Here is a 25,424-nt window from a genome sequence, read left to right on the forward strand (position 1 = left end):
GTAGTTTGTAGTCCAAAAAGTCACATTTCCAGCGTGAGAACATATAAACCTTTCACTGCTTAGGTGCCTGAGATAAAAGACACGCGACCAAGCTACGGTACCTCCCAGTTGACAAGCTAATTTACCAAATGTGTATTAACGAAACTTCGTGTTATGAACAAACAAGCCCGCCGCTTCTACCCGCTGAATCAGCGCCTCGTACAGCCAGAGCCTTTCCCGTTGGGACTTCATTTCCCATGAACCTCTTTAAAAGGGTAGCCGGGTGGCTAGATAGAGAGCTGTGATTGGACAAAACTCCGAGCGTTCTTTGTCACATGCCTTGCGATTGGAGGAGTATTCAAGCCTTTCGCTTGATTTTTTTTTTATTTTTTTTTAAGTTTTTCGGTTGAGAGCCAGAGTAGCGGCAGAGGCGGGAAGGGACGTTTTGCGGCGGCGAGGTGTTCGTGGTGAGGAAAGAGACGGGCAAGCGCGGGAGGCAGAAGAAGAGCTTGCAAACCAGATGCTCGGAAGGGAGCGGGTCTGTTGTGGGGGGTTGTATGGAGTTCTGCCAGGGAGGGATCAGTTCCTGGCCGATCTTCATTTTTAATAATATTATTTCGACTTATATACCGCCCTATGGTGCTAAATTGCAAGGCAGAAGCATCAGAAGAGCCTGGTGCCCAGGAAAAGAAAGCATCCTTTTGACACGTGGATGGTCCCCTTTGGTTTCTCCCACGAGTTTGGTGCGGACCCCACCGTTGTGTGGTAAATACTGAGCAGGATCCTGGAGTTTGGCTTGAGGAGAGCTGAGTAAACTCTCCCACCCCTTTCTCAGCAGCAGAGTTCAGACCCATTCTGGATCTCTCCTGTTTTCTCAAGTCAAGTTCACAGGGTTGGTGGTGGGAAGAAATCAAGGGGGATCATCTGTGTTCTGATATTTGGTGGGCAAAGTCTGTTCACTAGCCCAGGAGTGGGTAGCCTGATCACTGATAGCTGCTCATGCTCTCCATAATTTAAGCCTCCCTTTCAGATATTCTCTTACATACCACTAGCGTTTCCAACCAACAACAGTTCCAGCTGGTTTAAATATCCTGGCCCAAGGACAGCACTCTGATGTCCCCTGTTTCCTTGCTCTCTCATGGAGAGTTTAGTTGTAATCCTCACAGCAACTGAAGAGAGAAGTGGATTGGCCCAGGTAGAATACACTATATATTATTGCAAGATAATACACAGGGTGCTTGTTTTTTTTTCCTACAAGGAAATGATATTTGTAGAAGTACATTGTATGAAACAGACCTTACTGATTGCCATGTTGCTCATTCAGAGGCACTCTTTGTTCGACATTACTTTCAGAGTTTCCCAAAAGTGGCGTAAGCCGTAAGGATCCATGATAGAAACTTGCCACAGAGTGGGTTGTGAGAAGATGATGGGTATGTCAGTCTATGGGTGGTGGTAAATTGAAGATGCAGCAAGCTGAAAGTGGTGGAACAAAACATAAAGGAAATGCAAATAAAAAACCCTAAAGGATACCTATAAAACTTGAATACTAAATATTAATTAAATTGTGAAATGATTTTATTTTTGTTTGTTTTTAAATGATGTAGATGAGATAGTTGTGAGCTAGATGTAGGTGGAGAAGTTTTGCAGAAAATGCTAGCACGATCACAGTCTTAATTTTTAAAAAGGCTTAAGAAATTTTGGAAAACCTAGTTGTGCCCAGGTGTTATAAGTCAGGATTGAAGTGACTCACAGTGGTGGACTAGATCAACCATCTGATTTAGTATGTCAGCCCCTTGTATGTTTTACCTGACATATTCATTATAGGAACAAATAACAGGAAAAACATAATTTGGAAAGCAGCAAATTTTACTTTGTTTTCTTATATTTTGACTGAAACAGCAAGGCAGAGTTAAAGGTACAGTATGTCCTGGAATGGAGACAATTGTGAAGGAACCTTAATTAGTTCCTTTCTTAAAGCAATTTATCTGTACAGTGGAAAGCAGGATATGAAACAACCATTCTTCCTCCAAGCTCTTGGTCACATGTTTCTAATACTTTATATTTTATGCTGCAGGAATGAGAGTCATGACTACTTCTCCAAGAACACCCTCTGCCTCCAAAAGGTATGTAAGAGAACTTCTTGATATCTCCATGTGCTTTTGTTGGTTCCCCCTTCATTTACCTTTTTAATTGGCGTGTTTGGGCTCATGTTTCCCGCGATCTGTATATGTTTGTTATTGATCTGCAGTATCTTTAACAATTTCCTTTTCTACTTCATTTCCTTGGAGAACCAGGAATCTATTGCTCATCAATTGTGGTGGTCATGTTTGTTTTAAATACCCCTGTTATTTTTTCTTATAGACTTTTAATGTTCCTTTGTTATCGCTACATGATTGTTCTAATCGCACAGCAGAAATAATCAAGTAAAAAATATACACAATGAGGTGATGTAATAAAGACCACAACATCTTCCATCATTTTCTGTAGTACTCCAAGCACAGTTTGATGGATAGACTCTTGCATAAAAGATGTTCTAGATGTTCAAATATTAATCCAACCTTGCCATTCAGAGATAATTAGAAGAGCACAGCTGATTCTCTGCCAAATCCAAACAAAGCTTATTGGAGTAATGAAAAATTTTCCCTGTGCTCCCGACTTCTCAAATAAAATTGAGGGTACAGATTTCCTCAGAAATCAAACATGGCTCAGCAGAGGCCCCTTTTCAGGGAACGTCAAATCACCCAGTCGTCTTATCAAGAGAAAAGTGGCCTACAAATGGATGAATTGTGCAGGAGGTGTGAGGAAATGGCGTGGTATAGAATTAATACCAAGTCTGTAACATCTATAAAGCAAGCAGTCTTAAAACACTGTAAAATGCACCAGCTGAGTTCACTTGTTTTGAGAATGTGGAACACATAGTACCAGCATCTCCAGAGAAGGGAGGATGCAGACTGTCCTGATGTTGTACCTGAAGTCTAACTAATTAACCAACTTGGATAGTACAGCTAGGACCAATTACTGTATATGAAGATAAATGATTGGTTGGTTTGTGGGCCTATGGTTGGTGGGATTTAAGTGAGAGTTAGAAGGAACAAAGACAGCCTCTGTCTTGAATCATCATCATGGACTGGTCATTATGACTTGGCATGTTCGCACTGTGCTATTATGCTACCTGCTATGAAGAACTCTGTACAGGTCTGTGAGTATACTGTAGCTTAGAGAGTTAGCTTGGAGAGGGCGCTGATGGACTCTCCCACGGGCACACTACAAACAAAAGACCAACTAATGACACCCATCAACCACAGTGACAGATAATCTCTCCTTCTTATCACAACAATACACCCACAAGACACACTAATCACCCATCTACAGAAAAAGACAAAAGCTCATCTCACAGCCATAAATACTCCACTCCCAAGCCAACTACACCAGAGCACAGAGTGCTGTCCTCTGAAGATGCCGGCCACAGAGACTGGCAAAACATTAGGAAGAACAAACTTCAGAACATGGCCAAAGAGCCCAAAAAACCCATAACAACCAGTTAGCTTTTTCATTGTTTTCTGTGGGAACAGTTATCATGTCTTGAGCTCTGTGAGTTCTGCTAATGTTACTTGATGATTGTTTTTGTAATCACTGCTGAAATTGCATGTAACCACTCAAAAAGAGGCCCGGAAATCACCAAGCAGAAACCGGGCCTTTTCAGTAGTGGCCACTCCGTGCTGGAACTCCCTCCCTGTGGAATTGAAACTGGCCCCCATCCTCCTGAGCTTCTGCAAGCAAATTAAAACCTGGCTTTTCATCCAGGCCTTCCCAAGCATCATCCTTTCGTAAAATTATGCTGGCCTGTTGTCTGCTATCCTGTGTCCCAGACTGGTGATTTTATGGTGAGGGGGCAGGGTTTTGTTTTTTTCTTTTAATATATTTTATATGGTTTTAATATTTTAACCTGTATGTTTTATAATATTTTGTAAGCCACCCAGAATAGTGAAATGCTCACTAAATGGGTGGAGTGTGTATAGGAGCAAGGAAAAGGTTCACTGGCTTCCCAGTTCACAAGAGAACATGACCCTTCTTTCCAGATGTTCTGTCTTTGCTCAAGAGGGTCTGCTATGTATTTCATAAAACTATGGACTTGGGAGATAAGTCAAATATTTACATTATGTTTCAGTTCAGACTCAGATTTATTGACCTAAATAAACCTGTGGAAGTTCTATCTTTTTAGGTTATTGCTTGATATTAAACAAATATTGAGGCTTGGCAGCTTTTATGATTTTAATTATTTCCACGTTGTGTCAATCCATTATGCTCAGGTCAACCACTAGCCGTGGCTACCCCCAAAGTGCTGAGTCCCCATCACCGCATCCAAAAGATTCTACCCCTCTTCCTTCAATCAATGAGCGCCTGGCCTATCTTCGTCCCTCTCGGGAACTGCTGGAATACTATCGGAAGAAGATTGCACAGTTTGATGAAGAACATGAAGAGCTGGTCAAAAGACTGGAAAAATATAAAGCTACATATGATGAGCAGGTGGGGGAAAACAAGTGATTTAGCCAGTGTAATATGAGTTAAATATTTTGAAAGAGGAGTTTTGTTTTTCTCTGCTTTCAAACAATGTATTTACCGTGTTGTTTTTTCTATGGTAGTCTGAATGAGGGATGTTGTTCTTAAAAAAAATACGTGTCCCACCTGACTGTAGTTGTGGCATCTGTCTGTGACTGGGGGAAAATGGCCAGTTTTAAAAACCTTAGTTTCTTTAAATTATTAATCAGTAAAGGAAGTAATTTATTCTTTAGGTTTGTTTGTTGATTGATTGATTGATTGATTAATTGATTGGATTTCTATCCTGCCCATCTAGACCAAAGGTCTACTCTGGGTGGTTTACAAATTTAAAAACAATAAAACCAAAAACATATGTCCAAGATGGCAAAGTATAAGAAATGAAGATATTTAAAAATATAAACTTGAGTTTGAGTGTAATTCATCTGTGTCTATCTGTCCTTAGACTCATCCAGTGTTACACACTAATGTCATCAAAATTGTATCAATATTAAATTTGATTAAAAGTTACCATCACAGTCTTTTCAGTCAAGACAATAGACTAACAAAGCCAGCAGAGACACATTGTCTGCATTTATATACAGATATAGCTGATGTGGAAGTGAGGGTAGACATGCATTATAAAGGAGCTCAAGACACTGAAAATGTATGTATAGCACACTGATTAATCTTAAACCAATATGGTGTAGGCACTAGCTGATGATTTCCTTGCTGCCACCTCTTTTCTGGTGAGGAAGTACATCACAGACCTGTGAAAAGGGTGCACTCGGTGTTTCAGGTGCTGTCTTTTGCAGCAGCAGAAGAGGCAGGCAAGCAGGTTCTTTCATGCAAAGCGAGGAAGGAATGCTCAGCTCATTAACCAACATATCTGCCCCCTTGGTGGTGTATCCCACTGCTGAGAAAATGATTCATCTCGCCCATCGGGAGGACCCAAAGCAGGAAGGTGGCAGCAATGGAGCTAGTGCTAATGGTAGTATCTGGGAGTAGATCCATGAAGTCTTAGGCAGAGACCGCAGAGTGAACTTTCTGCCGGAGAGCATGTGCTCTGCCATTAATTTGAGGCATGTAACGTAGGAAATGGGAAAATAAATAGGTGTTACTGTTCAGTTAATGAAGGCAAGGAGAGGTTTGGATGGAGACAGGCTTTGAAATAGTGCTGAAGGTAGCAGAGAAAATTTGTTCGTAAGTTGAAAGAATCTCAATTGTCCATTGTTGCTTTCATATATAAAAAAGAATTCCCAGCAAAGATATTAGCTGTGGAAGGTGCAGAGCCTTCAGAAACATTTTGCTCCAATCTGCCTGAATTAAATTAAATTTCGCCATCGTCAAAGTAGGTTTGACCTTCATAGAAGAAGCTAAAGATGAATATTTTCCAAAGGAATTTACAGGTTGGTAGTCCCATTCCTGCATCAACCGACCATTGTTACTTTGTCGACTATCTAGGCATTCATCTGGCCGTGTATTTGCACTGCAGTATTACAGGAAGTGGATTTTGATCCGAAAGCTCGCCCAGAAATAAAATGGCTAGTCTTTAAAGTGCTGCAATATTTTGTTTCTCTTTTCTTTGCCCAACACACTAAACATCTTGAAAGATGAAAGAGTTCTTAGTGGGGAGCCACATCTTAGCATTAACCATCGGGTAATCTATTTTCTCTGCATAGCATAAATTACAATGGGAAATGCGTCAACGGGAAGAAGAAATTGCAGAGCTGCAGAAGGCTTTGAGCGACATGCAAGTTTACCTCTTCCAGGAGAGGGAGCACGTGCTACGTCTTTACGCTGAGAATGATCGGCTGAAAATCAGGTTTGTTGTATAACCGGGAACGGCAGAAAAAAAGACATCCAATAGAAAAAAAAATCCTCAATACTGGAGAGAGAAGTGCTAGGTTCTAGGAGGTAATGATTCAAGAACAGAAAGCATCTGAAGATGACAGGGATAGATCTTTGGAACATCCTGAGTTGTTTTTGTATGTCAGTAAAGATGAGATGTATGAACAGACTACACGGAAGTGGTATGCATGTGTTTTACCCATTTTAGTGAGAGAAGAAGATTAAGGCTTGCTTGCTTGCTTGCTTGCTTGCTTGCCTTCTTTCTTTCTTTCTTTCTTTCTTTCTTTCTTTCTTTCTTTCTTTCTTTCTTTCTTTCTTTCTTTCTTTCTTTCTTTCTTTCTTTCTGAAGAATTCCTTTGGGAAGAATATGGCACATAGTACAGTCCTCAAGTGCATCAGGAGAGAAATGCCACTCTCCCTTCCCTTCTGCTATTGTCCTGGTAGGGCTGCAGTTCATACTTCTTTTTTCATATCTAAAAAGTAAACTTTTACGCCGTGATGTGCAGACAAGCTGTCTAGTGCTTATACTGTATAAATGTACTTTGGTACTTCCTCTAGCACAGCATTCTGATATACAGAACTTGTATAATAAGGAAAAGGTGTACGCTGTAAGGATTTTTTTTAACTTGGGAAAGGCTGTCTCCATTCTAAGTCAGCATGTGTATGACTGACTGATTGCTTATGAACAAAACAGCACCGAAGGCATATCATTGGGAATTTTACTAACCTTGCTTCATTGTTTCCTGTGACCACTTTTTTCACATAGATCATTAGCTTTGTTTGATTATGAATAAGTAATGTTGTTATAGATGTTTCAGGTTTGCTATTCTTTCAGGGTTTTTTAACGATATTGACGAGACAAAAATATAGGAATCCACAAAGTTGGGTTTGATTTACTCCTTGTAGAGCTATTATTTATGGTTCTTAGTGGCCCTTTTTGCAGGTTGGAATCCGTCAACAGGATGGAAATATTTATTTTATTATTTATTTATTTCTCAGTATAGTGTGTTCTAAAATAGAGAACATAATCTCCACTGCAGTGGCATGAAGCCGCATCTGACCTACCTGGGTCAATAGGGGGCTATTTGGTGTGTTTGATTGTGAGAACGTCCTCCTTCCTTCCAGGACAAAGCTATGTCGGTACTCTCCTTTAGACGTTCCTTTCTACAGTGGAGCGGGGCATCCTTTCCCATCCAAGTTGTTGTGGAGGGATGCTAGATGGTTTAGCAGGCTGCAGCAATTTGGGACGGATCAGAAAAAGTGTACCAACTTTTCTTTTTTCCTTGCATCATACTGTGTTGGTCTAACTGTTGTTGGTCTAACAAAATTTCCAATGCAGTTTTCCCTGGTTTGTTTGTTTGTTAATTTGTCTTTCTTTTTTTAATCATTTGTTTTGTCTATCAGACTGTGCCTTATGCTCTACAGCTTGGAGGAAATGACTGGGGTTCCTGGGCAGTCCTCACACTCTAGAAGGGACCAAGCACATACATGAATGATTGCAAAAACTTGCCTATTAGTGCTAGTGGGAGGGACAACTCACCATGAGCATGTTTTCTCTCACTGTAGGGAATGACTGTCTTATAGTAGGCACCAGCGTATCTTTTTATGAGATTATGTGCAGTAGTATTGAGGCTTCTATGGAGAAAGAGTATATGTAAACAGTGGCTTTGCTTTCTGTTCTCAAATATTTGATGAGCTTCCACTAGTCAGCATTAAAAGTGAGGTACACTAATGTACTCAGGAGCAAAAAACAAGTTGACTACCTTTCAATCAATTCCAGAGAGTTGGAGGACAGAAAGAAGATCCAGCACCTTTTGGCTTTAGTGGGAACAGACAATGGTGAAGTTACCTATTTTCACAAAGAACCGCCGCATAAGGTAAAAGTGCCTCAGTTAATATGCAGATATTTTCATTTGCTTATTGTTACACTTTTTACATTACTTTTTTGTATACTACATTGGGTCTGTTGCAGTACTTTTTAACATAATGTGAGTTGGTACCATGTTAAACCAAGATAGCGTATTTTCAAAAGGTACTTTAATGTGCTCTAATAGCTGATAAGATTGAATCCACGTGACGGAGTGAGCTCCTGTCGCTTGTCCCAGCTCCTGCCAATCTAGCAGTTCGAAAGCATGCAAAGGCAAATAGATAAATAGGTACCACCACAGTGGGAAGGTAAGGGCATTCCGTGTCTAGTCGCGCTGGCCACGTGACCATGGAAATTGTCTTCGGACAAACGCTGGCTCTATGGCTTGGAACGGGGATGAGCACCTTGAGTTGGACACAACTGGACTAAATGTGAAGGGAAACCTTTACCTTCAATAGCTGGAAAATATTTCTGGATGTAAAGGATCCTTGTGCCTATATCTATAAACTACAAGCAGTCAGCAACTGAAAAAAGTAAAGCAAAGTACTTGTGTCTTCTGATTGTTTGGGCTACAATTCTTATAAACCCTGACCAATCATCATGGATTTTTATTTTAGTGTTCCATTTTAATTTTTGTATTTCATTCTACCTTTTTTCCCAATACAGTGGTGCCTCGCTTAACGAGCGCACCGTTTAACGATGAATGCGCATAGCGACCCGTTTTTTGGGGTCGCCAATGCGATCGCATTGCGATGTTTAGATAGGCTAAACATTGCATTGCGATCATTTCTGCACCCGGCGGCCATTTTGGAAACAGCTGATCGGCGGTTCCAAAATGGCCGCCGGGTGCAAAAAATGGCCGCCCGCACCATTTTCACACCCCGCCCTCGCTTACCGAGGGCGCGAAAATGGCGGCGCTATGGAGAAACTTCGCAGAACGGTGAGTTTAGGAGCCATAGGAACGCATTAAACTAAGTTTAATGCGTTTCTATGGTGTTTTCCGTTCCGTATAGCGATGTTTCCCCATAGCGACGATTAATCCAGAACAGATTAACCTCACTATGCGGGGCACCACTGTACAGAGATTCAAGGCAGATTACAAGTACATTTCTTTAAATGCATGTTTTATAATATTAAAATACAGTTAAGCACATAATAAGTGTGATGTACTGGATAGATTGATGGACTATAACTGTGGAGAAAAAAGTTTAAATTTCCACTTAGCCATGGAAACTCATGTATGGAGTGGAACTGGTAAAACTATCCTTTAAATATCTTACCTACCTTAAAAGCCCTTTATGGATCACTATAGATTGGTAATTGAGGGCACATAAGAACAAAAGCATATAATAATAACAAAAGACCACTAGGAGTGCGGTAACCCATTGACAGCCTGTTCAACTGCCAAAAGCTTACCTGAGGATTTTTTTAAAACTTTTGCCTACCATGGAGGAACAGAGGGAAGAAGGAGATCAGTTTGGCTTCCCATGGAAGAGATTTCCATAGCCTGGAAGCAGTCACTGAAATGCTTTATCTCATGTCCTCACCAGACATGCCTGAGAGGATACTCAGACTGAAAGAAGGGACTCTCACACATTGCTTTTTTCTTCCTCCCTCTTCTTCATCCTGGTGGAGTGGCTGTCTGATGACAAGAAGCTGGATTCTCAGGAAGCTTCCGTGATCTTTCCCTCTCTCGACCTCTGCTTTGGCTGTTCTGATCCAAAGCATACGGGTGGGGCAGGTTGTCTGTCTGTGTATTTAATGGATAAAGACTTGAAAGATAAATTTTTATTTGCCGCTAAAGTTGGCAATACATTTTCCTTAGTTGCCAACACATAAACAGAAATTTCTATGCCACAGATGTTATGCAGGATCACTACTCAGGGTCTCTTTCAGCAATTTAGAAATACAGATTCATAATAAAACAGTACAAAATAAGGTGGAGACAAGCACAGCAGATAAGGCATCCTGTTTGAAAACTGCCGCCTACCACCTGTCAAGATAAAAACCTGCAGGATGACAGAGGGAGATCTGAACCTTTGAACAGCATGTTCTGTGATATTGTTGCATCCGCCACAAAAGCCATTTTACACTAGCAGGAATGTTTATTTGTGATACTTTAAAGCTAATTATACTATGATGTTTTAAAGCCCAAAGTTTATTACCAGATAGCTACTGTCGTTGGCAGGTTAGTACACTGGTGTCTCAACTTACGAACTTAATTGGTTCCGGAACTCCGTTCGTAACTCGAAATGGTTTAAGTCGAAGCACCATTTCTCATAGGAATGCATTGAAATGCAATTAATCCATTCTGGCTGAAGAAACAAATCACCCAAAAAAACCCCACTAAACACTGCAAGACCCATCGGAAACACAATTAATCCGTTCTGGCTGAAGGGGGAGAAGCAAACAAACCACACAAGATCCTTCGGAAATGCAAAAAAAGCAAAGCAGAAAGCAAACAAATTGTGCAGGACCCATTGAAAATGGAGAAAAAGCAAAGCAAAAAGCAAACAAACTCTGCAAGGCCCATCGGAAATGGAGAAAAAGCAAAGCAAAAAGCAAACAAACTCCGCAAGGCCCATCGGAAATGGGGGGGAACCCCCCAAAAAGCAAACAAACCCATCAGAAATTGGGGGGACCCAAAAAGCAAACAAACTCTGCAAGACCCATGGGAAATGGGGGGAAAGCCCAAAAAGCAAACCCTGCAAGACCCATCACAGCATAGAAACATCATCCCACCACCCAGCCCAAAACCACGATGCATAACCTACCCAGAACAATCTAAAAATTTGAAAGCAGCACCTTACCTTACCAGGCAGTCTGAAGCCTCCTCTGATCGCACACTCTCTAACCACTGTGGCGAAAGAGCTACAAAGAAGCAGCCTCTTCGCCACCAATGATTATTAATTTGAATTCTTCGCCTTTTTTCCTTGCCTGTTTTTGGTTGTAACTCAAAGCTCTGGCCGTAAGTCGAAGCAAAATTTTGCAGCCGGAGCTGGTCATAACTTGAAATGGTCGTATGACGGGACATTTGTAAATCGAGGCACCACTGTATCAAGATTTATTGCCCCTGCTAATTTATTGTTCTGTTGTTATAAATTGCTTATCCATTTTTAATAAAAGTATTGTTGTTATAATTCTTCTTTTAAGTCTGCAAGCCATTCTAAGTATCTCTTGAATGATAAATAGGGATCATAGGTTCAGAATTTGGCTATAGGGTGTTTCCACAGGTAGAAGGGTGGGATTGTTTTTGCTGAATTTGCTCTTACCACAACAGTTGCCTTTGTTTTTTAAAACCTCCTACGGAGAGTTGGAGAACCCTCAGGAGTGGCAAACAAGATAGTGCTGTGTGCTAGAGACCCAGTGGGCACACAATTACCATACATACGCAGGTCTAGTCCCACACATCAATTCTGTATCGAGGGACTGATCCAACCTCATACTCTGAATCCTTCCTTAGCATGAGCACAGTAACCATTTGTGATGACTCGGGGATGAAACTGGATGAAATCATTTACCCACTGTGGGTTCCCACTCATTGCAGGAATCTAGAACCTCAGCTGTAATTGAAACTGAGCCAACTTCTTATGTTACTATAGTTCAGGCATGCAGGATGATTATCTTATTTTTAAATATCTTTCTCTTTTTTTTCTTTGTTACTTTTCCCCCCTTCTAACTTGTATCTGAAAAGCCAAGGCAGAGCAGAAAATGAGCAAACTGTTTTGGTCCTTATAGGTCACTATACCTCAAAGATCAACCAAGAACGGGGATTCACATGACCGAAATAAGCCCACTTTAAAAACAGGTAATGGGAAAATTAAAAATTATGCCCAGCAAAGAAGACCTCTGAAATGTAGCATATCTTGAAATATTTTAAAAGGCCTGAGCTTTAAAAAAAGAAATATATTTATTTCTTCTAAAACCTCCATATACAGTTAGTTGTTTCACTTTTGCTATCTATTACGGCCTAGAATAAGAGGGTAAACCTTCTGGTTAGGTAGATAAAAGGATTTAATTTTTTTTAAGGAATTAAACTATCATTTCTACTTAAGGTATGAAAAACTCTGCCTCAAAACGAACAGCAAAGGGAGATAAACCAGAAAGTGGGGATAGATACCCAAGAGATGATCAGACACTCTTATTACAGGTACGACAACCTGGATTTCTTTTACATTTAATTTTTAAGCCAATTATCTTTTTTAAATGAAAAGTCTACTGTGCTTTATGGTCATTTTAGTCTCTTGTGCATCCTTCTGTTGAAATGTGTGGAACTGTGGTTCAGGGAAATATGTAGGATAATAATAATAGTGTGTTATCAAGTCGATTCCAATTTACAGCCACCCCTTTCTAGGGTTTTCTAGGGAGAGAATACACAGAAATGGTTTACCATTCCATTTTTCTGGGGGCTCCCTGAAATGGTACAGCTTGCCAAGACTACACAGGTTGGCTCTTCTACCAAAAGGCACAGAGGGGAATCAAACTCCCAGCCTCTGGAGATCCTTAAACCATTGAACTATCCAGGAAGTATAGATTTATAATGCAAACTGCAAAATTAGCCTTCCTGAAGCAATACAGATATCTGTGAGAGAACAAGGGGCAAGGAGATCCGGAATCATTTGCCTTAACCCACCTTCCCCCTCCTCTATGTTTATTTGTTAGGATAGAAAGATGAATTTGTAATTGAACCAAGATGATTTAAACATGTTGTAAATAATGGCTTTGATCCCAATGGCTTTGATTTTTAAATCTTTTTCCTTTTTAAATCTTTAAATCTTTTTTCAATCTTTTTAAAGGAGTATTTTTGACTGTAGTTGTGCATTGCTTTACAAGCCACTATAAGCTAGGAATCAATGAAAAATATTTTGAATAAGTAATTGAATAAAGAGGAGTGGAAAGTGGAATTTCTAACTGAATCTATAAGCTTTAAGTGTGTCATAAAAATGGCTTAGATCCTGTTGTAGATGAACATAAAGATATTCATCCTTCAGTGAACTTCCTTAATTTATTTTTGGGATCAAGGACAGTAATTATGTTATTAATCAATCACCTTTCAGTGGGTTAAATGCAATAAATTGTATGCCTTATTCATGTTCTACTATTGCTCTCAGCAAGCAATTTGCTTTAGGGTAATTGCTCAAAGGATTTTAAGATTATACTGTAAAGTTTACAGGTGCCCTATATCTTTTCTCTTTGCCTTTGATCTCTTCACACTCAATTATACTTTGGTTTCTTGAAGGCTTTCACTGCCGGGATCTGATGGTTGTTGTGGGTTTTTCAGGCTCTTTGGCCGTATTCTGAAGGTTGTTCTTCCTAACATTTCGCCAGTCTCTGTGGCCGGCATCTTCAGAGGATAGGAGTCAGAACTCTGTCTGTGCTCTGGGGCAGTTTGTTTGGATAGTTGAGTATTTAGAGCTGTGGGATCAGCTTTTGTCCTTTTCAGGAGATGGGTGATTATGGTGATCAGCATGTTTTTTGTTGTGGGTGTATTGTTGTGATAAGGGGGAGAGATTATCTATCACTGTGATTGATGGGTGTTAGCTGGTCTTTTGTGTGTGGTGATCACTGGTCCTTGTGGCTGGGCAGAACTCGTTGACCTTTTGCAGGCTGTATTTTTCAGTGCTAGGAGCCAGGCTTTGTTGAGTTTTAAACTTTCTGGTGTGGATGCCGCATTTTGTGGTTCCAGTATATAACTGACCACAACTGCAAGGTATCCGGTATACTCCTGCAGTGGTGAGTATAAAATACAACAATTATTATGGTCAACAAAGAACAAAAGGGACTCCTACAGGGGTATACCGGATACCTTGCAGTTGTGGCCAGGTGTATATTGGAACCACAAAACGCAGCATCCACACCAGAATCAAAGAAGATGAGAGACACTGCAGACTAAAACAACTGGAAAAATCGGCAGTAGCGGAACATTTCAAAATACTGAAATACTGGACAAAATCAGCAATCATTATGTTAGACTGCATAGGGAAGCCATTGAAATCCACAAGCACCAGCAGAGCTTCAACAAAAAAGAAGAAAGTTTAAAAGTCAACAAAGCCTGGTCAACGAACTCTACCCAGCCACAAGGACCAGTGATCACTGCACACAAAAGACCAGCTAACAACACCCATCAATCACAGTGATAGATAATCTCTCCCCCTTATCACAACAATATACCCACAACAAAAAACACGCTGATCACCATAATCACCCATCTCCTAAAAAGGACAAATTCTGATCCCACAGCTATAAATACTCAACTATCCAAACGAATTGCCCCAGAGCACAGACAGAGTTCTGACTCCTGTCCTCTGAAGATGCTGGCCAGAGAGACTGGCGAAACGTTAGGAAGAACAACCTTCAGAACATGGCCAAAGAGCCTGAAAAACCCACAACAACAATACTTTGGTTTCCGCATTAAGCACTCTAAAGTCTGCCTCCAAGCCTGCAGTTAAAGAAGAGTAGTCAGAAAAGCCTTACGGAGTCCCTTATTGTGACAACACCCTTCTCCTGCCCCTCTCCCTATTGTATCTTGATAGATTATAATGTAGGAAAGTTCACACTTGATCTTTCACTGTCTCTAATCTTGGTTTAGCTGGCTTACTAGCTCAGTGGTTTAGTGATCTGGCTGCAGAGGCAGATGTTGGAATTTTGATTCAGAGATACGTATTCAGCACCCTAAGATTAATTTACATTTCAGCTGACTTTGTCTTAGATAGCAGTGGCTTGCCTTCACATCAGAACACATCTCCTTTCCCAATGTAGGATTTCTAGGCAAGTTAAATAAAGTATGGATGAAGGGACTCGAACATCTCCCAAATGTCAAAAATAGATTTTTTCTAAATAGAGTTTAGGTATCTGGCTGCTGAGCCATAGGTTGGGAGTTTGATGCCCTGCTGTACCTCCTGTGAGTACAACCAGCCCGTGTGGCCTTGGGCAAGCTGCACAGTCCAAGGACACCCTCATAAGAAGGGAATAATAAATCACTTCTGTGTATTCTCTACCTAGGAAACACTGGAAAGTTTTTCCATAAATCATAATCAAACAACAATTATTTTAATCCATTTAAATGTCCCTTTGATTTTGTTAAGATCTTTTGGAAGAAATCTGTTTTTTCCTGTTTTGTTGTTTTCTCCTATTCTTTGCACTGGTTATTGTGACAGTTCTCTTCCTAGCCTTCGCTCAAAAGCTGTACTTAGGATTCTGTTCCTACTTATGTCACTCTTCACTTTTCTGTCGTTAACAGTTTTAAGAGTTCTATTAGTTGTCCTTTGAGGCTTTGTTTTAGTTTTGACTTTAAGAATAATCTTTAACATTCTTTTCTTATGGTAGAGTCCCTACAAGGAAAGAAAAGGTAGGATAAAAATTAAACAAACAAATAACCATTGGTTTCAAGGCTAAATGAGAATTTCCATCAATATCTAGAGTTGAGCTGCTTCACCCATTTGCAATGAGTTTCAAGATCATAAGGTTTTTCAGTTGTTTTTCATTATTGCTTTGTTCTATATTTATTCCAGAGAAGCAAGGCTGACAATGCAGGCAGACATGAAAATCTGCAGATTCTTGCTGTTGAATATCAGCAGATTTTAAAATGCTATGAACTGTTAAGATTTTATGAACCTCTTTCATCTGAATCAGATTGTTGAGTTAATGATAGGCAACTTCCAGTCAGAAAGAACCTCCTGTTTTGTCCATTTTGGGGTGTTCTGAACTCTTCTGCTGAGGATCCTTCCCTTAAGAAGGGGTGGGGTGGGGAGAAAAAAGGAAAGTAAAAAAGAGGTGGGATGAGACGCGCTCAGAATTTTTCCCACTCAAACTCCAACCCTTCTGAAACTCCAACCATGCATTCAGTCTTTTAAGTACTGAATCTTTAGTGAGCTTCTTTTCTCTTTTATATATGGAATCTTTAGTGAACAGTTAGACGTTCAAATATAGAAAGGAATTTATTTGGGAGAAAGTGATATTCAGCAGTTGCGGGGTTACATATATATACAGAAATCCAAATAAAATGAGTAAAGTCAATGTAAGTTAGCCACTTAACATATTGCCTACTAGATTAGAGTCTCAGTTACAGAGCGTATGCAGAGTTCAATGTATCAACAACAGTCTGAGAGAGCACTGCAGTCTTCAATTAGATCTTATTAGGAAGATAAATGAGAGTTAACAAAGCTAGTCCCTTAGTTTTGTCTAATAATGAGATATCCTTTAGTTCTGATGTCAGTTGCTTAGCCAACAAATCAGAAAATTACTTAGAGGCTGGATCCAATATACAGTAGCTTATTTTACCAAAGAACTTCATTCCCAGGTACTCTAGGTGGCACGCGTGAGGTACAGCTGAAGTAGAGTTTTATTGCACATGCACTTAAAAAAGAAGCAAAAATTCTTCTCACAGCAGAGTACCTAAGTTCATGTTCAAATTAAATCTTATCAAACTCTTGCAACTGCTTTTTGTCTTATTCAAAGACTAGCAGCACCATCTCACACTGAACAATTTAATATACACTAGAAAAATTCTGAATCCACAATGACTTCATATAGCTAAGTGTCAAATCTTCCACTGTGGTTGAATAAGAAATGGCTTGAACATTCACAAGTGCAGCCTATATCTGATAGTTTTCCTGTTCTTCCAGAACATCTCGCTATCGTGGACTAAGAACAAGGAAAAAGAGATACCTGAATATCAGAGCTGCATTATGTGTTCTCTGTCTAGTCTTTCCAAAGAATCTGCTCATGCTTGCAACCATTACGGTACCTTGTGGTCATCATGCATAGTGACAGATTTGATTTCAAAAGCAAGAGTTTTGTGGCATCTTTAGAAATAGCATGTTTATTTGGCATTAGGTTTAATGAACTGAAGCCTACTTCTTCGCTGTATCAGAAGGTCTCTTTTGTTTTTGTTGCAGCAGACATAAGAAGGCTACCTACTTGAAAAACTTAAACTCTTTGTTTTGGTGATGTCCATTATTTTCCCCACCATTTGGTTTCCTCCTTAAAAGATCTAATGGGAGTGATCCAATAGTCTTAAGGAGACTTATTATTCAGGTGAAAACTTTCTCATTCATGGCTGATGACTTCACTTAATGCAAATCGTTACTTCTCTGAGTTGCAATTTGCAGGTGTTATGCAGACTTCTTTACATTTCAAATTATGGCTGGCAAAGTTATCCTATGCTGCAAAATGTTGTGTGACGCCACTGTTGGCACATCACTAAATGAGACAAGTGATCTCTTTTAAGAGGCAGAGAAAAACCAGCAGAGGATGTTTGCAGTACTGCAAGGGAAATCATTGTACAGTATATCTTGACATTGCTATAGATCCTTTGACACTACTTTTCTGCACTGATCCAGGTAGAAGCTCTTCAGGCTCAACTGGAAGAACAGGCCAAGCTGTCCAAGGAGCAGATTGAAGCCTTGCTAGAGGATAGACGAATCCGTATAGAAGAAGCTCAAGTCCAGCATCAGAGAGATCAGGACAAAATCAAAGATCTGACTGAAAAGTGAGTGCAAGAAAAGTGCCTTGCTTTTGTGAAAGTCATCTAGAAATGAAACTTGTTTGAGGTGCTACTCAGTGCTGTGGCTGTGCCTGGAGCTCCCAGTGGTTCTGATTTGATGTGGTTTGAATGCTTGCTGTTGTATCTCTAAAAACAAAAATAAGTTGGCAAGAACATAAGAGCCATGCTCAATCTGATAACACATCTGTCTAATATGATATTCTGTTTACCAGCTGATCAGGCAGTTGCCAATGAGAAGGCCATTAGCAGGTCCTGAGTGCAACTGCACCCTCTGTCTCATGTTCCATAGTGTCTTTGATACTGAAGGTGATATGTAGGCAACTTGACCAGTAACTATTGATTGGCCCCTAACCTTCCTAAATTTATTTTATCCCTTTTTGAAGTCACCGAACTTGGCAGCTGTTACTACGTCTTGTTGAACTGAGTTCCACAGTTTATCCTGTGTGAAGAAGTCTGCTTTTATGTCCTGGATCTCTCACCATTCAATTCCACTGGATGTCTTCAGATATATTAGAGAGAGAGAGAAAATTCTCCTTATTTACTTTGTCCTCATCAGATACAGTTTTTTTTTCCCTCTCTCATGTTTTCCCTCCTTTGTCTTTTTTTTTTCTTCCAAAGAAGGACATGGGAGGATAGTATAACATTTACACTATCCTATTCTGGGGATTGGGGACATGGTGGCGCTGCAGGTTAAACCGCAGAAGCCTCTGTGCTGCAAGGTCAGAAGACCGGCAGTCGTAAGATCGAATCCATGTGACAGAGCGAGCTCCCGTTGCTTGTCCCAGCTCCTCCCAACCTAGCAGTTCGAAAGCATTTATCTACTTGAATGCGAGTAGATAAATAGGTACCATCATGGTTCCATGTCTACTCACGTTGGCGTTCCATGTCTACTCGCATTGGCCACGTGACCACGGAAACTGTCTATGGACAAATGCTGGCTCTACAGCTTGGAGACGAGGATGAGCACCGTGCCCTAGGGTTGGACACGACTGGACTAAATGTCAAGGGGAAGCTTTACCTTTTATTCTGGGGATAACGACCTAGACTTATTGTATAATAATTGCCTAGATAATTCTGTTGACAAAGCATCCGATTTCAAAACAAACAGTTAATCATATGATCCAGGATTCCCTGGATAGCCAAGTTCACTGGGGATATTTCTTTCATTGTGGGTTTGAGCACCCACTTCCTATGTATATACCATCCCAGGTTCAGTTTCCAGTGCTGCAGATCAAAGGATCTGGGGTAAAAAAAAAAGGATCTGAGAAAAACTTAGTTGTAGACATCATGTGAGATAAGCCATGAAAATTGCTGCCAGTCAAAAAAAGATATTACTCAACTAGGTGGACCTGTAGTCTAAAGGTGTATATTTTCCTTCTGAAAACTCTGATCTATGCAGCTATAAACCAATGTTTTCTGCTACTCATAGTAGATAGAGGAACTGGAGAATAAATCAATTACTAATTGACTGTAGTCCCTCTCCAGATGCCACAAAGCTCAAACTTTGCTGTATGAGAGCACTAGAGATTTTCTCCAGATGAAGTTTGATGCACGGGCAAATGAGAAATCCTGGATGGCAGAGAAGGACGTGCTGCTGAGGAGGCTGGACAAAAGCAAAGATGGATCCAAACGGAGCAGGGTTTGGCGGGACAGTGGCCGGGGACAGGAAGCTGTCAATCGAAGCAAGGACAGTGGTCGAAGCCATCGTGAGAGTAGCCCAGATGAGCAAGACAGTAGTCCGGAACATTGGGAGAATAGCCCCGGTCAGAGTTTCAGCCAGCGAGCTTCTCCTGGCAGGAAGCTACAGAGAAAAAGAAAAGGCGCTAAGCATATTTCTCAAGAAGAACATGAATTTCAACGAATGTATGGTGCGGAGATTAAGGTAATAGTATTGACAGTAATGTGACAGCCCATTTTTGCAGGCTTGGAAATATAACACCATGGCATTTCCACATTGAGATGTAGTGTTATGCTCTCAGTGGCAGTAATAGCCAGGTGAAGAAGGCAAATGGATGAAGCCTTGGGAAGACGTGGAAGTCCAGTAGAAAAGTGGTGAACCTTCACCACACATCAGGGTTGTTTGCTATCTACTGCCTAGGTGTGGATGAATAGAACAGCCACTATTAACCAATGGAGTAAGTATCCCATAGGTAGTGCCTAGCTATGTGTAAATATCTGCTGTAACATATCTAGTTGGCCTACTTCTTATATGATCCTTATCAAAAGCAACAAATAACAGTGAAATTAGTTCCATTTGATTTTCTCGACCCAACTTATTAATTGCTCTCTATCCGAAAATTAACATTTTTCATCCCAAATGGGTGGTAAATAAGAGCATTGTCCTAGATCTAGAATATTGATGTTATCTCAAACCAGTGACACTTTAAAGGAAGCGCAGAGCACACTTCAGGATGATCGATCTAATGTCTGTCTAGTAGCCACTGTGTGTTCTAGTATCCAAAAGCTTTTGGGAAGAACACTACTATAGATAAAAACAATGTGGTAACTCTAGTAACATCTGGTAATATCAACTCCAGGGACTGCAGGATCAACTAGCACAGGAGCAACGATTAGCAGATATGTACCGAGAACAGTGCGTTTCCCTGGAAGGAGAGCTGGCTAAAATTCGGGAGGAAGGAGATGTAGGGCGAGAGATCTTCAAGGTAATGACACAAGCTTTCTAATCATCTTGGCACGCTGTGATTAGAACCTGCATGTTACTACTGTAATTGCTATTCATGGGACTTCCCACCTCAAATCCTGAGTTTCATATTTTCAGGAACGCTCAGAAAAGATGGGGAAACGCCTGCAGCTGATGACACAGCGCTATGAAGCATTAGAAAAACGGCGAGCTATGGAGGCGGAAGGCTTTAAAACTGACATTAAGCAACTTCGGCAAAGGCTAAAGGATGTAGAGAGGCAACTTTTTAAGGTAATGGTTGTTACAATGGTTGTTACAGTCTGAATGTTTTTCAAGGCAACCTTACAATCAGGGACATTACTGTAGTCTAATCTGCAGGTAAGTACAACATGAAGCACTGTGGCAAGATCTGATTTGTTTTTTCAGAGGATTTTTAAAGCTATATAGCTTTAGCAGGGAAAAGATGCTTAAGTCACCTCTACTATCTCTTTCAAAAGATTGTTCTTCACTTTGAGGCTCAGACTGCTGGACTAGGAAGGAATATGAAGATGATTTTCTCCCTCTGAAAATTCAGCTTTGCAGTTTGGGTGTGCTCCTGGATTCAACCCTGAGCTTTGTGCAGTGAAAGTTGTGAAAGTTGTGCCCATTCCTTGAGATCTCCAATTTGGCCATGGTGACACAAGCCTTAGTTACATCTCATCTGGATTGCTGCAGGGTGCTCAACGTGAGACTGCTGTTGAAGAGTGTTTGGAAGTTTCAGCTGGTGTAAATTGCTGTAGCCAGACAGATGACCAGCACTGGTTACAGAGAGCATATAGAACCAGAGGTTGGGACTTCAGTTCTCCACTGTGCCTCCTTGAGAAGGGCTGGACTTGATGATCCATAGGGTCCCTTCCAGCTGCGCAGTTCTAACAGAAGGAAGGAAGGAAGGAAGGAAGGGAGGGAGGGAGGGAGGGAGGGAGAAGATAGATAGATAGATAGATAGATAGATAGATAGATAGATAGATAGATAGATAGATAGATAGATAGATAGATAGATAGATAGATAGATAGATAGATAGATAGATAGATAGATAGATAGATAGATATGAAGCTAAGACAATGTACTACACTGTGACTTTTTTCATAACTATTTTTTTAAAATGTGTTCCAGGGAATACGGTATTTACTCATAAGTATTCTTCATATTCTGTTTTCAGAAACCATCTAATTTCTCACATTTCGAAATAACCCTCCGTTGCGGTTGTTTTCCCCTTTCAGGTGGCCATGATGGTGGGTCCAGATCAAGACCTTGCGATTCTTCATGAAGTTCGCCAGGGGAACAAGAGAACTAAAAAAATTCAAGGAGAACTGAAAAATTTAAAATCAAAGATCTACAGCTTGGAAAATGATCTAAGAGTCTGCTGATAAAGATACCAGTCAGGACCAGTAATATAGTTAAAGGGCATTGTAGCAACAGTTTCTCTATATTTTGTGACAAGACATGAGGCTTTCTATGACTCTAGGGCATACTTTATGCTCTAGAATGTGAAGGAGCCCATTAAAGCGAATAGAACATTTTGAAATAGTTTATTTTATCATTTTAAATAAGATTGTATTTTTTTTAATCCCTGTTCGGTGTGACTTTTCTTCCATATGATATTTGTTTAGGCACAGATTGTTCCAGAATCATTTGTGATTTTGTATGCTACCACTGCAGCTGTAGATACTTTTTACTTTTAATATGGTGCATTATACAGCTATCACAATAAAGCAATTAATTATGTACTCCTCAGCAATTACTCTATTTAGCAGGTTCAAGACAGTTTGGAATGAAGTTTAGCCACCTTTCTAGTATCGGTAGGCAAAGGGATAGAAATGGGCCTTTGTTGAACTGCAGCCCCCATCAGAGCCAGCCAGGATAGCTAATACAGTAATGAGAAGTGTTGGGAATTGTGGTCGAGAGCCACACTTTGCCCATCCCATCTTAAAGCATGCCATGGAAACAAGTGTTTTCTAAATCAGAAACTAACCTCTCCAACTAAGTGCTAATTTGATTTTTTTTAGAATTCTAGTCCAATCTAAATCTTTTGTTTGTAAGTAATCCTTGTTGATTTTAAATTTTTATTTTGTATAAGTATCCCGATGATTATCACTCTGTGTACACTTTATCGCAGGTGACAGGACCAGAGCCTCACACATTTGTTTTACGTAGCATGAAGGGTATTTAGGATTCTAATCTTACATCCCAATATACTCAAAAGAACTTGCTTATAAATACAGGTTATCAGTCTGTCCAGCTGGTTCTTTCCACTTACAAACTCAAGGCGTAATGGCTCAGTTACAGAATTCCTCCTGGTGCAAGATATATAGAGAAAAATTATTCAGCACTGGATATTTGTCCTCTGATGTGATATTAAATTTGACATTATTTTGGTATTTTGCACTGTTTTTATCATCTCAGAAACTGGTAGTAGGAGCCTTTGCGCAGACCATCACAGATCTTAGACAAATATATTAATCTGTTTTCCGTAGAAATATTAGTATGTTTTTCATGGAGATCACTTTTGTATAGGAAAGAGAACAGAAAATATATTGTGGCAAGAATGTCACAATCTGCTTTCCTTTTGATAATATCATGGTTTCCCTGTGCATAGACATGCTGTGGAATAAACGCACATGCAGGTAGAGCACAAGATAATCTGGACTCAATCTTCACATATATAAAAATAAAAATGCTTTCTATTAGGAACTGTTCAACATTTCGAGCAATCTTTAGCTTTCGTAGAAGACATCTTTGGTTATTCCAACCCACCCTCCCTGGACATTTAGGTAGCCAGACCACCTTGCTGCCAGAAGGTAGTCCTAACTTCCACCTCCATACAGTTACTGTTGGAATGACTTTTAGTGACAGAAAAGAATATTTACAGTAAGCAAGAAGCTGAAAATAGAGTATAGCAAGGCAGTTATCTGGTTTCGTTGTTCTGCTCACTCAAATCTGACAAAGTAAGACTAATGTAGATGCGGCTGAAGCAACTGTTTGCACTGCAAATATAGATGTGATGCATTATCAGATTTTTCCCTGTACTGGCAACATACCAGACTGTATGCTTGTCTAGTTTCAACCAGGATATAACTGTTTATTGAGTAGATACACAGAGTGATATTTCCTTGATTATCACTAGGGAGTAAGATGCTTAGTAGTATTTGAAAGTGCCTTAGAGGTGTGTGTTTTTGTGTGTGTTGTTGATGAGTTTATTGGTTTGTTTTTGTGTTTTGGATTTGGTTGTGACTTGTCTTTGTAATTGTGCCTTTTTGTACACTTGTCAATTCAATCAGAATCAAATTTTAAAAGTTTTAAAAATTAGAACTGAAATGCTTTTAAATGAAAATTGTTATATGGTGCCTAAAAGATGAGTGTGTATTGTAGCATAAGCTTACATGAACTGGATTCTTGTCTAATCTACAGTTGATTGATACATTAATATAAAGAAAAGAAATGCAAACACTGGTGCCCAAAAGCCATGAAATGAGTGGTTGCAGTCTTTAGTATTCATATGCAAAGCTCAGATGTATGATGAGCACAGAAATTACAGACAGTTGTGCTGTTCTATAAGGGAAACAAATCCAGAGTAGCAACATTGCAATACCTTTTATTTATTAGTATCAATTATAAAAAGACTAAGACACTTGACTTCCATAGATGTTTATACACAGTGTAGAAAAACAATTTCAAGGCACTGGAGAAGCTTCAAAGTCTGCTGGTGGTAACAAGGTTAAAAAGTAATACAGGCGTTGTTATGCAAATATAATTAGGTTAGTTGTTTCTATATGGAGAAGATTTCAAGCTCCAGTAATAGCTTATGTCACAATTCTCTCACTGAAAACAATAACTTGAACCTATTTATGGTTCTAGTGGGAACACACTGGTTCCTTCTCACACTACAACGAAGAAAAACATGATCCTACTTAACAACAGAAATGGAAATTTAATTTTAGGTGTTACACTAGATGACCAATCAATAAAATAAATCAAAATCTGCCCCAGCCCCTGAAGCCCCATCACTGGGGGGAGGTGAGTTTCTGCTAATTCCATGGTAAGTGCACTGACTAATACTTTTATGAACAGTCTTTTTTCTCTCTCTGGACTTTTTGCAGAAGAGCTGAAAACCACCATTACAAAGATAGTAATTGGTGATAACAGATCTTCGTGACTCTGATGTGGTAATTTAACATTTTATAGTGGGGGAAAATTCCTGGCCTTAAGTTAATGATGGAAAAGAAAGGAATCAAATCTGCAGACAAAGTCTTATTGTTTGTCAAGTGCTCTTACTGTTGTTCTGGTAATGGTGGTTTTCTGCTTTTCTGCAAAATGTCCAGAGAGAGAAAAGAGACTGTTCATAAAAGTATTATTTCCCTTCCCCGTGGTATAAAAGGAACTTTCCACAGCCTGTCTATGTTTACTTGTCTTATTTTTTTGCATTTTCTCTTCTTCAGCCTAGACTTCTCAGAGGAAGACAAAGATCCTGGCAGCTCCCTACTCTGTTCAAGAAAGAGCTCTTTATCCAGCTTTTCACTTATTTTTAATTTCTAAATATGCCCATGTATAAATATATAAGGATCTAAATGTCTCAAGAGCCACCATCTAGTATGGTATTCTTGAGAAGCAGGTTTATAATTTATTTCATCTGCTAATTGGGAAACCTAGAGGTGAGGTTAAACTTCAGTTGTTAGCTTTGTGTGTCCCAGGATAGACTTTTTTTCACTTGTTAGACCAACCTAATCCCTGCACTCATGAACATGAACTAATAATGATATATACACTCCTGTGGTGCCCTTACTGTGCATGTCAAATTTCAAGAATTTCATGGTCCAGGAGCTATGGATCTGACAGATGCTCACATGTGTCGGCCAAAATGCGGCCGAACAGTTTTGAGTGCTTAGGACATTGCTGCTGAGGTGAAAAAAACTACTGTATTTGCTGGCGTATAAGACTAGTTTTTTGCCCTGAAAAACATGCCTCCAAGTGGGGGGGGGTCATCTTATACGCCGGGTGCACTTCAGTT

General features: G+C 39.9%; 1 protein-coding gene across 1 annotated transcript; it reads left to right on the forward strand.

The window, feature by feature from the left end:
- Positions 1 to 1,970: 1,970 nt before the first annotated feature.
- CCDC77 (coiled-coil domain containing 77) lies at positions 1,971 to 22,146 on the forward strand. Its single transcript, XM_078376293.1, has 11 exons — positions 1,971 to 2,102; positions 4,290 to 4,506; positions 6,198 to 6,340; positions 8,147 to 8,243; positions 11,972 to 12,041; positions 12,289 to 12,383; positions 17,575 to 17,723; positions 19,224 to 19,620; positions 20,276 to 20,401; positions 20,518 to 20,670; positions 21,640 to 22,146. Exons 1-11 carry the CDS (start codon positions 2,056 to 2,058, stop codon positions 21,784 to 21,786), a joined length of 1,641 nt encoding a protein of 546 aa, XP_078232419.1. The 5' UTR covers positions 1,971 to 2,055; the 3' UTR covers positions 21,787 to 22,146.
- Positions 22,147 to 25,424: the final 3,278 nt, after the last annotated feature.

This window comes from Pogona vitticeps, chromosome 5, assembly GCF_051106095.1.
Source record: "Pogona vitticeps strain Pit_001003342236 chromosome 5, PviZW2.1, whole genome shotgun sequence".
In the NCBI taxonomy this organism is placed as follows: domain Eukaryota; kingdom Metazoa; phylum Chordata; class Lepidosauria; order Squamata; family Agamidae; genus Pogona; species Pogona vitticeps.

What these genes read in the sequence shown, in the direction of transcription:
- CCDC77 (XM_078376293.1), top strand. Translation starts at nt 2,056, where the DNA reads ATGAGAGTCATGACTACTTCTCCAAGAACACCCTCTGCCTCCAAAAG. An exon ending in AATGATCGGCTGAAAATCAG is followed by an intron (nt 6,341 to 8,146) that starts GTTTGTTGTATA and finishes AATCAATTCCAG; the next exon opens with AGAGTTGGAGGACAGAAAGA. An exon ending in TAAGCCCACTTTAAAAACAG is followed by an intron (nt 12,042 to 12,288) that starts GTAATGGGAAAA and finishes TTTCTACTTAAG; the next exon opens with GTATGAAAAACTCTGCCTCA.